Here is a 12,804-nt window from a genome sequence, read left to right as displayed (position 1 = left end):
TTTGTCTAGCAGGGCACTTTCCTTCCATGGCTGAGAGAAACAGAGAGGGGAGTCAGAAAACCACCAGCCAGCCTCCTTTCTTCGTGCCCAAAAGCTGGTTGTGGTTCAGAGCCATGGCTGTTCTCCACAAGCCCAGACCTGTTGTCACAGTGTGGTCCTCTTACAAATGGGAGTCTTGCCTGAGGGTCCCTGTGTGGTGGAACTGGGACCATCCTGCTCTGAATCACTCAATGCCAGGAGCATCACTATGTGATGGTGAGAAACTGGAGTGCAAGGATCTGTATTAAATATGGGGTTTGGTGGTAACTCATGGAGGGAGATGAAGATGGGGGGCAGGCCTTGTTGAGCCAGGTGGCAGGGAAGGAGGTTTAAACACAGCCAGAAGAACAGGTCCAGTGGACAGACTGATGCCTGGAGCAGCCTGTCCCTGATAACTTGTACTTGAATCATATAGAAACCAGCTTCCTATTTTTTTAACTGCACTGCACTAAAAGGGGGTAATACAAATCCCCAAGAACTTGATTGCTCTGGCCTTTATTATGACAAAGCTGGTGTAAAATCAGCTGAAGAAATCCTGTTCCTGCAGCAGCTGCTGTGCCAGCTGGCATGGGCTGCAGGCAGCAGCTGCAGGGGTGACTTAGAGCCCACCATGCAGAGAGTGGTTCACCAGGAGCTGTTGGTTTTCACTGCCCTGTGTGTAGCAGCTCAGCTCTAAGAGGCAGCCCCAGACCTGGGTGAATCACCAGTGACTCTGATGGGTTTGTGTTTATGCACTGTCCAAATTTAGCTACAGCTCAGGATCTCAGATGCTGGCATTTCCAAGGAGAACCTGAATTGTTCAAGTGACTGTCCCAAGTGTTTCTCCTTTAACAGCTCCATTCAGTTTTGCTGCATCATGTCCAGCTCACACATGTAGCCACCTCCTGCCATTTGGGCAGGGTTTGACTCTCCCCTCCTTTCATTCCTTCCCTCCTCTATTATCTTTGGCTGTGTTCCTCTTCTTAATCATGGCTGGAAACAAGCAGGGTTTCACCTGCAGGTCTGGCAGTGTTGCAAAGTGGTTGCAAGCCACATTTACCCTCATAACACAGAATGGAATCTCTCCCCTCCCACTGGCTGGGAATGAATCAAGCTCGGGACAGCACAGACAGACTGAAACACACAGCACTGGAATCCAGAGAGAGACAGCCCCAGAGCACTGGGTCATGTGTGGCAGCTTGCACTGCAGCTTGGCACCCACAGGCTTGGCACCCAGGGCTGCTACCTTTCACAGGTCTCTCAGGAGCCAGAATCCCTCTAGCCAGCTGTGGTGTGGCCTGTGCCATCGGGTGGTGAGCCTTTAGTAACTACACCTGGGGTCAGTGTGCTCTTCAGGCACATGAAGTGCCTTGGGGGAGCTGAGCCAAAGTCATTTCCAGGCAAAATAAAACCAGGGCACTTCCCTCACCCCCTCACAACAAAAGCTCCCAAGGTTTCTATTACAATGGGAAGTCAAAAAGGCAGAGGAAGCTCCTGTAGAGAGTGCAGCTGTCACTCAGTGCTGCTCTGCTGTCCACAGGGGCTGTGTTCTCCTCCTGGTGCCCACATTTTGTATTTGCAGGACCTGTTATTTGCATACAAAATGCTCCAGTTACCACCTACACAACCTGCCTCTGCCCAAGCCCCACTATTTCTTGGGGTGTTGTATTCACACAGTGAATCATGGGAGGGGGAGCCTAGGCATGGAGTCACAGAGATGGCAGGAGCTGGTTCCCAGCTCACCAGCTGGGATGTGGAACTGAGGAATCGGAATTGTTTGGGTTGGAAAAGACCTCTGAGATCATCTAGTCCAACCATCAGCCTAAGACCACTGTGGCCATTAAACCATGTCCTGAAGTACTATGTCCACAGTGATTCTTGAACACCTCCAGGGATGGTTTGACTCTGTCAGAGGCCAGCTCCACAAAGCCACAGGGCACTGGGAGGGTGCTGGGGTTAAAAAAAAGCACAAGCAGGGTGAGCAAGGTTCAATGGATCACCAAGAGACCTGCTGGACTCTTTGTCTCTCCACATCACACACACAGTATTACAGACCAGTTCAAACATCTTCAGCAATCCCAAGAACAGCCTGAATAAATGCAACTGAAGTCAACAGAGGCTTCTGAACATGTATTAATTAACCCACCAGTGCAAGGTTCTTAATTAACACCACATTAGGTTGCAGCACAGGAAGAAACCTGCCAGCCACAACGAACACTTGACAGCCTTGTGGATAGGAAAAATGCCAGCTGCACAGCCAGGAGAGGACACAGACAGCACATCCACATGTGATCCAAATCTTTCATCCTTCATCCTCTTCCTCAGCCAGCAAGATGCTTGTGAGCTGCTCCTCAGACACAGTTAGCTCCTGGCAGGCTCCCACGGCCTGGCTGAGGTAGACAGCAAGTATATGTTTGCACTGCAAACAAGAGCACAGCCAAGTCACCAGCAGGAGCAACACAGGAATGTCAAGCTCTATCTGCAAGCCACAAAAATCCATCCTGGCCAGAATGGGTCTAATGAGGCACTCAGCCCTCCAGGAACAGGGCTCCCTCTGGGCAGGCCAAGTCCTGGCGCAGGCTCTCATTGCCCCAGGTCAGTTCTGCCATCAGGATGATGTGTCCCTGGCTTCTGGTGGCCTCAACACAATTGCAGAGCATCTGGGTCCTCTGAGCCTTTTCTCATTGGCAGCAGGTGAACTGCACCCCTCCATTGGCCAGGCTCCCTGTGGCAGTGCATTAGTGGCAGCAGCCCTTGTTCCAAGAGACCAGGGATCATTCATCTCTTGAAAGTCAGCACAGTAACCTGTGATGAGGAACAAAAGCCCTCCCCAGCCCTAGCTCCACCCAAATGCCATTTGACTCCCAGAGGGCAGATGATGTGTGGGTCAGGCAGAGCCTTCCTGGCCAACTCAACACTCAGATGTTTCCTCCCTTGGAAGCTGCAGGAGCAGAGCACAGCCTGCTCCCAGCTCCCTGACCCAGCCCCAAGTGAAGGCAGACAACTCACCAGGAGGCTCTCACTCTTCTGCAGGACAGTAAACCCAAAAGCAGGACATGTGCAGAAGTGGCAGGAACTGTAGCAGGTGTAGAGTTTGCCTGAGCTCCCAAGGACCTGAAGCAAAGGCAGCAGGAGGGGTCAGAGGCAGCAGGAGGGGTCAGAGGCAGCATTCACTTTTCATTTCTCCAGCTCAGCCTGTACCTGGCCTAATGTCCTCTCCACTGTCTCTCCCAAGAGGCAAGCAGGTGCCACAATGCAAAAGTGTCCCCAAACACTGCACTGACCCATCCAATCTTGAAGCTCCTCAGCATTCTCATGGTCTCTCTTCTCCTGAAATGCTCCTGTACACTACCTGTGCTTGCAGCAGAGCTCCTGTGCTGCTATGAGGGCAAGGGCAGTGGCACCTTGCCCAGCAGGTAACACCCACAAGTTATAGGTCTCCCACAGAAGCACCCATGCCTCATAATCCCCCTTAGTCCCAGCAGATTTAGGACACAGGACTCACATTCTTTTTTCAGCCTGGCCTTTACCCTGGGCCCTCTTTATACTCCAGGCTGAGTTTGTTTCATTTGTGATAAGTTTGTTTTCCTCTGGCCTCTTTGATTGTTTTTTTCCAAGATGAAGTATTCTGATGGTGCCTTTCCTTCAGAAGTGTTTTCCTTTGGGGAGGGGGGCAAGACACTGCCAGATTTGGGCCGAGTTCCCCTGTCCTGACCTAATGGCACCAACACAGCTTCTGCCTAATAAGGCAGAATCTAAAGCCCAAAGACCAAGAGGAAAAGGTGCCTCTGTTCCTGGCCAGCTGCAGCCAAGCCAGGCACTGGGATGCTCTCTTGGCCCCAAGATGCTGTGAGATTTCCTCCCACTGCCCTCACCAACAGGCTCTGGCTGGCTGCGCAGCAAAGGAAACATCACCTTGGTGGTGGTGTCCCTGCCAGTGTGGAGGGCCAGCTGTGGCACCACAGCAGCCACTGCTGTCACCAGCACACAGCCAGGCAGCACCACAGAGTGCCAGGGCCTCAGATCCCTCAGGGTGGGGCAGGCTGCCACACAGTTCTAGGAAATTAACTAAAAGAGACATAAAAAAAGAAAAATGCAATAAAAGTGCAGGATGTGAGCAACGCAAGTGACAGTTGGCAGGAGGGCTGAAATGTTACTTCCTCTCCCCCTGGCCTCACTCCCACAGCTCACAGCAGTTCTGCAACTCAGGCAGAGGTAAGAGGAGCTACAGCTGCTGCCTGCTCACTGTTTTACACCCTGACAAACCCAGCACAGCTCCACCATCACCCAGCATCCACCACCTCTGCAGCAGGTAAGACTTAGCCCTGCCCTGGAGTCACCAGGCTTGGCTCTGGCCTGCAGTGTGGGCAGGTACTGTACAAGCTCTCCTGGGACCACTACCAACCCTGAGGTAGCAGCAGCCCTTGAACACCCCAGAGCTGCTACTCCTCTGTTAAGTAGCAATGCCACTAATTCCTGGGCATTAAAAGCCAAGTCACAACTTCCATTTGACTGAGGGCTCTTTCTTCTCAGTCCCTGAGGGCAAGAGGTGCCCACACTAGAGGCTGCAGTCCTAGGGCCTGTCTGAGCAGAGCCATTTCCCCCTGAGGCAGTGCCCAAGATGTGCTGGGTGATATGGAATGCAAACAGCATTTTAGTCTCTGAAGCATCAACATCTCAGATTTGGCTAAGATGACCCAAAGGAGTTTCACAATAGGACCAGCCTCATTGTCTCAATGTTCTCCAGATCCAGCTGCAAAGGCAAGCACCACCTCACACTCCAGCTCAGCCACATCTGGGTGCAAAGAGCAGAGCTGACTCTGTGGAATAAGTGAAAGGCAGCCAGGAATAAGTCCAGGCAGCCAGGGATGCTCCCCCACTCCCCAGAGCACTGGACATGCCTCTCTGCTGAGGGAGATGTGCACACAGCTGGGCTATGTGTCCACACCACACACAAAGAATGAACGGCCAGTGACACTACCCAGCATCTCCCCAGTGCAGGATCCCCCAGTGTTCTGCTTCCTGCAGCCCCAGCCTGTGTTCTGTCACTGCTCCAGCCAGTGGCCTCAGGGGAGGCTCTGCTCTGCTTCTGCATCTCAGACAGCTGTGCTAAGGAAGAATTGTGCAATGGGACAAGCCTCACACCCCCAGAGAAAATATCTCTTCAGATTCCTTTGTTAATTAACTCATCAGCATGGCCTTAATCAGCAATCAAGCTTCACTAGAGAGGAATGCTGCTCAAAAGCCCACAGGCACCTGCAGGCAGGGACTGCTCCCTGTGGGCTGCCTGTCAGCTGGGAGGACACAGCACAGGCCCTGGGGGCTGCAGGGGGCTGCTCACATCATACCTATCAGCTATGAAGTGTGCTGAAGGCTGGGCTTGTCCCACATTATCTCCTGGTGACCAGCCCTGACCTACCTGTCCAGGGGTTCCTTCCCTGCAGGGGAACCAGCAGCTCCCTGCACCTTCAGAGGCAGGAAGAGAGCAGTTCTGCCACTTGCTCTTCTCCAGTGTGCAGCAGCTGAGCCAACTGTTGGGGCCATCAGCAGACACTAATCAATCAGCTCCCATTTGGTGCAGAAGAAGGGCCTCCAGCAGGAATTTTTGGCCCCTCAGATGAGTGGGGAGAGGGCTGGGCAGTGTGGAGGGTGCCTGCCTTGCTGCAGCATGCAGCCTGAGGCAGCATTGATCAGCAATGACCCTGCCCAGACCAGAACAGGGTGGCAGGACAGCACCCAGCACATCAAACCCTTCTCACCATGCTTCTCTGGATCTCCTCCATGTCTGATGAGGCTTCCTGCACCTAAGAGGTGAATACTAGGCCTCTTGGGCTGCAGGTAATTCCACCATGCTGCGGAAAAGCTGTGAGCATGTGAGCACACACTCAAAGGCTCCCTGGAAGATCAGAGGCTTTAAGCAGTCCCCCTCAGCCTTCACACAAAAGGTGCTCATTGAAGACTCTCCAGCCCTCAAAGCTCTGCCCAAGCCTGCATGGCCTGACAAAGCTCTGTGAGGGGAATGTGACCAAGCTCTGCCCAGTGACACATTCAGCCCAGCCACAGTGAGAAAAGAAAAGCCCTTAAGCATGCAATTAGTGAGGCAACTGCTCTCTAAGGGTCCTGAGGCAGTGCTTCTTAGGCTTTAGGAAACATCACCAGGCAAGCCCTCAACTCCAATCAAAGGCTGTGCTCTTGAACCCTACATGTTTATGAATCATGCTGCTCTGGAGGGGCTGATGGCCTCTCCAAGGTCCCAGAAGCAATCAAGACTCCATGTGCATATCAAGCAATGCAAGCTCTGAACACGTGAAAACTGTTTGTGTCATCACCCAGGCCTGGCTTCACAGCTCTGGCATCTCCCTAGATGACCCCAAAGCATGACCTCCAGTGAAGGAGAGAAGGCTCTTTGCAGGGAGGATATTTGAAAGTGCTCCCTTTAGCTGCTGCAACAGTGAGCAAAGAGATTGCCCCTGCTTTGGTGTGTGAAAAACACAGCAGCAGGCTCAGCAGTGAGGGGGCTGTGCTGTCTGAGGGGGTCAGCAGTGCTGAGTGGAAGGACTTGGGGAACTGGGTGCTTCTTCACCACAGTCATGTGGGCACAGGCTCCCACTGCACAGTACATGGTGCCTCTGACTCTGTGACCACATGGGAAGGCCAGAAAGAAGTGCCAGTGGCTCCTGACTTCAACTAAAAAGCCTCAGCTCCATCTGCAAGCCTCTGCTGTGTGAGGAGTTTGATCCCTGAGGCTAAGGTGAGCTCTTCTTTCTAAATGTCATTTTCTGAAGATGTTTCTGTGATTCACAGACTTGGCTTCAATAAACAAGAATAAAACCCCCAGACTTGGCCTGCACTGCTTCCTCCCAGGCAGCAAGGATCCTACCGCCAAGTAGAGGTCAAGAGTGTCCAGGACACAGGATTTGGAGTGCAACAGGGAAAGAAATGCAGTGGTGGCAGATAACACAGTTGTGTACTGTTTGTCAAGAGGAAGAACTGCCTATGTGGATAGGATGAAAATAATCAAGCAAAATTAGCAATCCCTGGAAAACTTCCTTCTGGCCATACCCACAAACATGTAAGCAATCATCTCTGACAGTGGTGTTCTAATTCTAGTCTGTGGCTACTGCTCTCCAGCTTCACTTTAGGAGTTTGTACAACACTGATATTCTCTCTGTGTTTATCCAAGTGTCCTGCCCTGTTCTGCAAGTTAGGATAACATTGGAAGCCCTCAGAAAGTGAGGCTGAAGAGGAGGGAAGCAGTACCTGGTATGCAGACCTTCCACTGGGGGCCACGACTCGGGTGACTGAACGCTGATCCACCAAGTCCAAAGCTGGGACAGCAGAAGGGCCAAATATGAACTTCAGCCTGCAAGAGAATGTGGCTCTGGTTAGGTGACACCACAAAAGGAGATGACCTGGCTCAGCCTTAATTCATAGGATTTAGCCCCATGGAGTCCAAAGGTTCCCATTGCCTCTCAAAACCCCACCAGTCACAGCTCCATTAATTAAGCTACCAAGCAAGGAAATACATTTGCTGTTCCCTGCTTTGCTGGCTTTCACCAAGTGACCATCAGTCCTTACCCTGTTCCTCTGAGAAAATCCCAGGACTCTGCTCTTAACAACAGCCCCTACTCTGCCAGCTATTCAAAGCATCTACACAGGGTTTCATATTCTAAAGAGACCTTCCAAATTTCCAAGCTGCTCCCAAACACTCTTTCCAAGATCCCATTCAGATTTAATTACAAGGCCTTTAAAAGGTTTTTCTTACACAGGACATCACAGCTTGGGTGTTTCTTCTTCAGCACTGTGACCCAGACACTATTCTGGCTGCACAAACAGGACAGGCTCTTGTCCTGAACTAAAATGAGGCAAAGTGCATCAGAGACACAGATGTGAGATTTTTCAGTCAGCCTCTGTGACACGGTGTTAGCCATGCAGGTGAGGAGTTACCTCGGAGCAGCAGTTCTGGCTTGAATGCCCCTTTACAGATCCCTGATTATGGCAAAGGGAGAGTAGGTGAAGCAGGACAACCAGATGGTCCTCACAGTGACCTGAGCAGCCTTTTTCTTACTGTTTCCCTAGTTCTGACCCAAAACTCATGTAGACAGAGCACTGGCACTCAACCAGTTTATCAGACAGTGCATCTAGACTCTAAAACTGGAAACTGTGCTTCTGTTCAGCACCCTGAGGGCACTAGGTGTTCAGGGGAAGCAGCACCTCTGGCAGCAAAAGCAAGACATGCTGGCAAAGAGAAGATGCAGGAAGAAAATTGTGGGGGATGCACAGTGCTGGGGGGCCAACAGAGGTTACAGGCAACAGGCAGTGTCACACACCCAGCCCAATTATTCTTGTTACAGTGAATTGTGACACTGTCACACGAGCACAATGAGCACAAACAGGGATTTCAGTGAGGGCAGCAGCAGGTAAAGGAGCACAGAGAGGCAGACTTGTTAATGGGAAAAGGGACTTGTGCTCTGAGACACCTTAATTGTACCTACAGGCTGCCCTGGGTCAGATTCTTGATCAGCTGGTGTTGAACCCCACTTCCATTCGTGGCCCACACATCATGCCTCAGAGCAAAGAGAGAGCAAGGATGATATATAGCTCCTTGAGCAATAGGAAATGCAGCAGCAGGGCTCCTTCCTCATCCCAAGGAAGCTGCTTTAAACCCTGGAGAACTAGTGAGTCACTTTGTAGCAACTGCATCTCCTCTAACAGAGTCACAGCTGAGATATACATACTTCTCTATCCACCAAATTGCATCAGGGAAATACTTGAAACACTTCACTGCACATGGAGCCACCAGATAGCAGCATTTTACATCTGTAACCCAGCCAGCAGAAAGGCTCAGAGACAGCACATCTATTCCAGATAAACACCCAGGAACAGCACATGCCTTATGCCACCCCACCCTCCCTAAAAACCCTTTCCCTTCCCTTTCCTTCCAAGCAAGACACATCACCATGCAGTAACGCTCCACTGCACAGCATTTATGGATCAGAGAGAGCCTGGGATGGGGTAAAGCCAAGGTTAGCCAGGTTTGCTCAGGGATATGTTTGATTCCTGCAAAATGTGGCCTCTGCACAACTCTCTCCTCTGCCTTGGTGCTGTGAGGCAGTACCACAGAGGCACATGCTGGTGTCTGGCTGCTGCTGTAAAACTCCACACCAGCAAGTGGAAAAACAAAGAGTTGTGAGTCCTGAAGGCAAAGGAATCTCCATCTACACACTCACTGCCTGCACCTCTGCAAGGAGGGTTTTCTCTCCTGCTGAGGCCATGCAGGGGTATATGATAAGCTGTCTGTCAAATATGGACATCTCTCCCTTCAGCCTGCTGTCCAGGCAGCTGACAGACTTCGAAGTGACTCTAGACCTGCACATCCAGCTACTCTGAATGTGTTCTAAAGAACTCAGGAAGGCAGCTCAGTTAACTTTGCAGACCTTTTATGTGCTGAGAAAAATCTGTGTAGTCCTGATTAGTTGCAAGGGTAAACAACAAGAAAATCATTGGTGATGAAAAGGTAGTACAAAACATGAGCAGGAGAACAGGAGAAAGCAGAGGAAAGTTTCCAGCTCCAGGGAGAGCACCAAGAGCCAAAGCAGAGCCTGGAGTCCCAGCAGCATGGCTGACCTAACACGTCTTGAGTCAATCTCACTGCTAACAAGCCAAGCAGCCAGACTTATTCCAGGAAGACCAAAGCTTCAGTTGCACAAACTCAAGGCAATAAGGTCTGGTTTCATTTGAGGAGTGAGAGGAGGTGGGTGGGGGAACACTCAGCGTAAGACATTCCTTAAAGATGAGGTTTGGGACTATAAGGGGGCTGAGTTCAATGAGTTTCAGTAACTCTTTCAAATTTGGGGAATTCTTTTTCCATGTAAATCGTTTTAACAGGAAATAAGGAATGGGAATGCTCAAAGGAAATTGAAGGAAGAGATTCACACATTAAATTAGAACACTTCTGAGCTGCTGGTCCCAGGGAATTGATGGAACTCTGACGGCCAAGAGTTACCACCCAACTGTTACTAAATTTAACAAGGAAATTTCTTTCCTCTTCTTTTCTTTTATGACAAGAAGGAAACCAAAAGTTACAAGACTCGTTAAATATAATCCCACCATTCAAAGGCCATTGTGATCCCACAGGAGGGAGCCACCACACACACCTTTCACAAGGAAGATAGCCTTAGATCCCAACTACCTTGAAGGGTTCTGGTGATCTCTCCTGGCTGTATCAGAGGCAAGCAGGAAGACAAAGATGAATCTGAAAAGCTTTTCTCACTGTGGTGGAGCCTTTTCTATCCCTTCAACATCAATTAGTGAGGGCTGCAGAAGCTGTGAAACTTGGAAAGTTTCTTAGGAAAGTGCTTGGGAATGACTGAAACATTCACAAGCTTCAATCAACACAGGGGTGATGAAGCTGACCTGAGATGACTTCTAAACAGAAGAAAACTCTCAAAGTAATCAAGTTAACAACTCCCTCCTGCAGAGAGGAGTGTTTCTATCATACATGCTCATGGCTCAAACAAAAGAAGGGATCTCAGGATGCTGCCGTGCTCACAACGGTATGAATGCAGCAGAGATGCAGCACTCCAGGGGCACAAATCACTCTGAAAAAGAGTCCACTCTCACAGAAAACTCATTCCTCAGATCTGAGGGTGGAGTCTGAGCTCAGGTCTGAGTTTCTGCGAGTTTAATCCACCCAAACTAGAGCAAATCATCACAGGAGATTCAATGACAGAGATAATTCTACAAGCCTTCTGAAAAAAACTTGAGATTGTCTCTTTGGACCTTCATTTCCCCCACCAGCAAAAGTATGTAGCAAGTCTGCATGAGGGTAGTGGAACACTGTAACAGGTTCCCCAGGGAGGTAGTTGAGGCCCCATCCCTGGAGATAATCAAAGTGAGGCTTGACAAGGCTCTGAGCAACCTGATCAGGTTGAGGATGTCCCTGCTAACTGCAGAGGGGGTTGGACTGGATGACCTTTGGAGGTCCCTTCCAACCCAGACCATTCTATGATGCTATGATTCCATAAGAACAGAAGCAAAGATACTTACCCCAGCAGCAGGTCATCAGGGACTGCAACAAAAAGAAAACCAAGTGTGAATTTGCTGAACCAGTGCACTATGTCTCTGTATTCCACTGGAAGATCAGGACTTTGGACTTTAAAATCCTTTGTTCCAACAATTCAAAATATTCTTTATGACTTAGGCTGTTGGCTTGATCTTTCCAACTTTATTCTAGTTTAACTCTCCAAAGTGATTGATCAGTTATGTCTCAGTGTATGTCTTAGTACTGTTTTGGTTCTTTAAGAGAAGTAGACATTAAAAGGAATGTTGATCCATTTTATTCTCCCAGTTTACAACAGAATTTATAAAGATATTTTTAAGAGTCACAGGTAGACTTTTGATTTCCTCTAACCTGATGGGAACCATACTGCAAGTATGCCAAAAAGCTGTCAGTGTGGTCACTCTGACAGTTTACACATGAAGTCTCTGCCCATTTCCCACTCAAATGTAGTGCTCCAACAGACTTCTCTGAATGTTTACTTGGATGAGTTCAATACAATTAAAAATATTCCTTAAATAGACAATTTCCTTAGGAAGAACCACTCAAGTAAACACAAACAGTAAATATTCTTTCAGCACAGATTACAGAACTATGTTAGTAAAGCAAAGTGCAAGGAAGGCAACTGTTTTTAACTGGCTGCTAGAACTGGCCAAGGTTTAACTGTCGGCTTAGGCTTACTTCATTCAAGCAAGGAGAAAGCTGTTGCTTGCCCTGGGAATATTAACACACCACCATCTGCTGGTCAGTGATGAAGAAACCTGATCGTCCCTTTACAGTTTAGTTTTGAAGTCAATGTACAGCAAAATACCTGCCTGGAAGTCTGCAAATTATCATCCCTCAAGTGCAGTCACTCATACTACAAGCTCTGGGCAAGCAGGATTTTCCAACCTGATCTAATTTTGGAGGAGCCTGACTTTGTGAAGGGGGCTGCTCCTTACTATCTGTGCTTTGAAACCCTCTGTGGTGTCTCCAGAAAGGGACACAAAAGCTGTAAACGTCCAATACACCTTGCCATTCCTGAAAGTGAAGGCTAAGACAGTCTGCAGAAGATGCAGACAAGCGGAGGCCAAGAGCCCTCCTTGCTGCTCGAAGGCTTGGCAGACCCTGCTTTAGTGGCCCATCACCTGCAAGGGATGGTTCTGTTCTCCTTTACCTACCGTGTGAGGTCTCCTGAAAAGCCTTTTTGATCTCTTTCAAAAGCTCTTCTGCTACTGCTGGCAAGGTACAATCCATCTCATTGGCAGTGGCCTCATGACTGGAAGCAAGACAGAAGAGAACAGGAGACAGTGAGAAACCATTAAGGTCACTGCAGATACCATAAACAGGAACAGCTTATCTGGGCAGTCCTCTCAGTGGGGCCAAGGACGGGCATCCTCAGCAACTTTTGCAATGCGTTTTTCACACGCTCCCAGAACAAAGGGTTTCCCAAAAACACACGAGCCTCTCCCAGATACCCCCGCATAGAAACAGACCCCGACGACGGAGCCGGGGACCGGGCTAAAAGCCCGCAGCTGGAGGTGGCTCCGGCCCGGCGCGTCCCGGCGCTGGGCCAAGGCCGTCCCCGGCAGAAGAGGCCGCACAGCCCACCCTCTGTCCCCAGGGCCCGCGATCCGCGTCCTGGGCCGGCGACCCCCGGGCCGGGCCGGGCCCTACCTGCGCGGGGGCAGCCATGAGCGCGCGCCCCCATGGCAACGGGCGCCACGTGACCCGCGCCCGCGTCACGT

At 50.2% G+C, this 12,804-nt stretch overlaps 1 protein-coding gene across 1 annotated transcript; it reads right to left on the bottom strand.

Moving 5' to 3' along the window:
- Positions 1 to 2,143: 2,143 nt before the first annotated feature.
- Positions 2,144 to 12,318, bottom strand: ZSWIM7 (zinc finger SWIM-type containing 7). The gene is made up of 5 exons (XM_054394374.1): positions 12,238 to 12,318; positions 11,068 to 11,089; positions 7,279 to 7,381; positions 3,028 to 3,132; positions 2,144 to 2,437 (listed from the first exon to the last, which is right to left on the bottom strand). The coding sequence occupies exons 1-5, from the start codon at positions 12,311 to 12,313 to the stop codon at positions 2,321 to 2,323; spliced, it is 423 nt and encodes a 140-aa protein (XP_054250349.1). The 5' UTR covers positions 12,314 to 12,318; the 3' UTR covers positions 2,144 to 2,320.
- Positions 12,319 to 12,804: the final 486 nt, after the last annotated feature.

The sequence above is a fragment of the Indicator indicator genome, chromosome 30, assembly GCF_027791375.1.
Source record: "Indicator indicator isolate 239-I01 chromosome 30, UM_Iind_1.1, whole genome shotgun sequence".
Taxonomy (NCBI): Eukaryota; Metazoa; Chordata; class Aves; order Piciformes; family Indicatoridae; genus Indicator; species Indicator indicator.
Note: the sequence above shows the minus strand (reverse complement) of the source record. Positions and strands in the feature narration are given on the sequence as shown.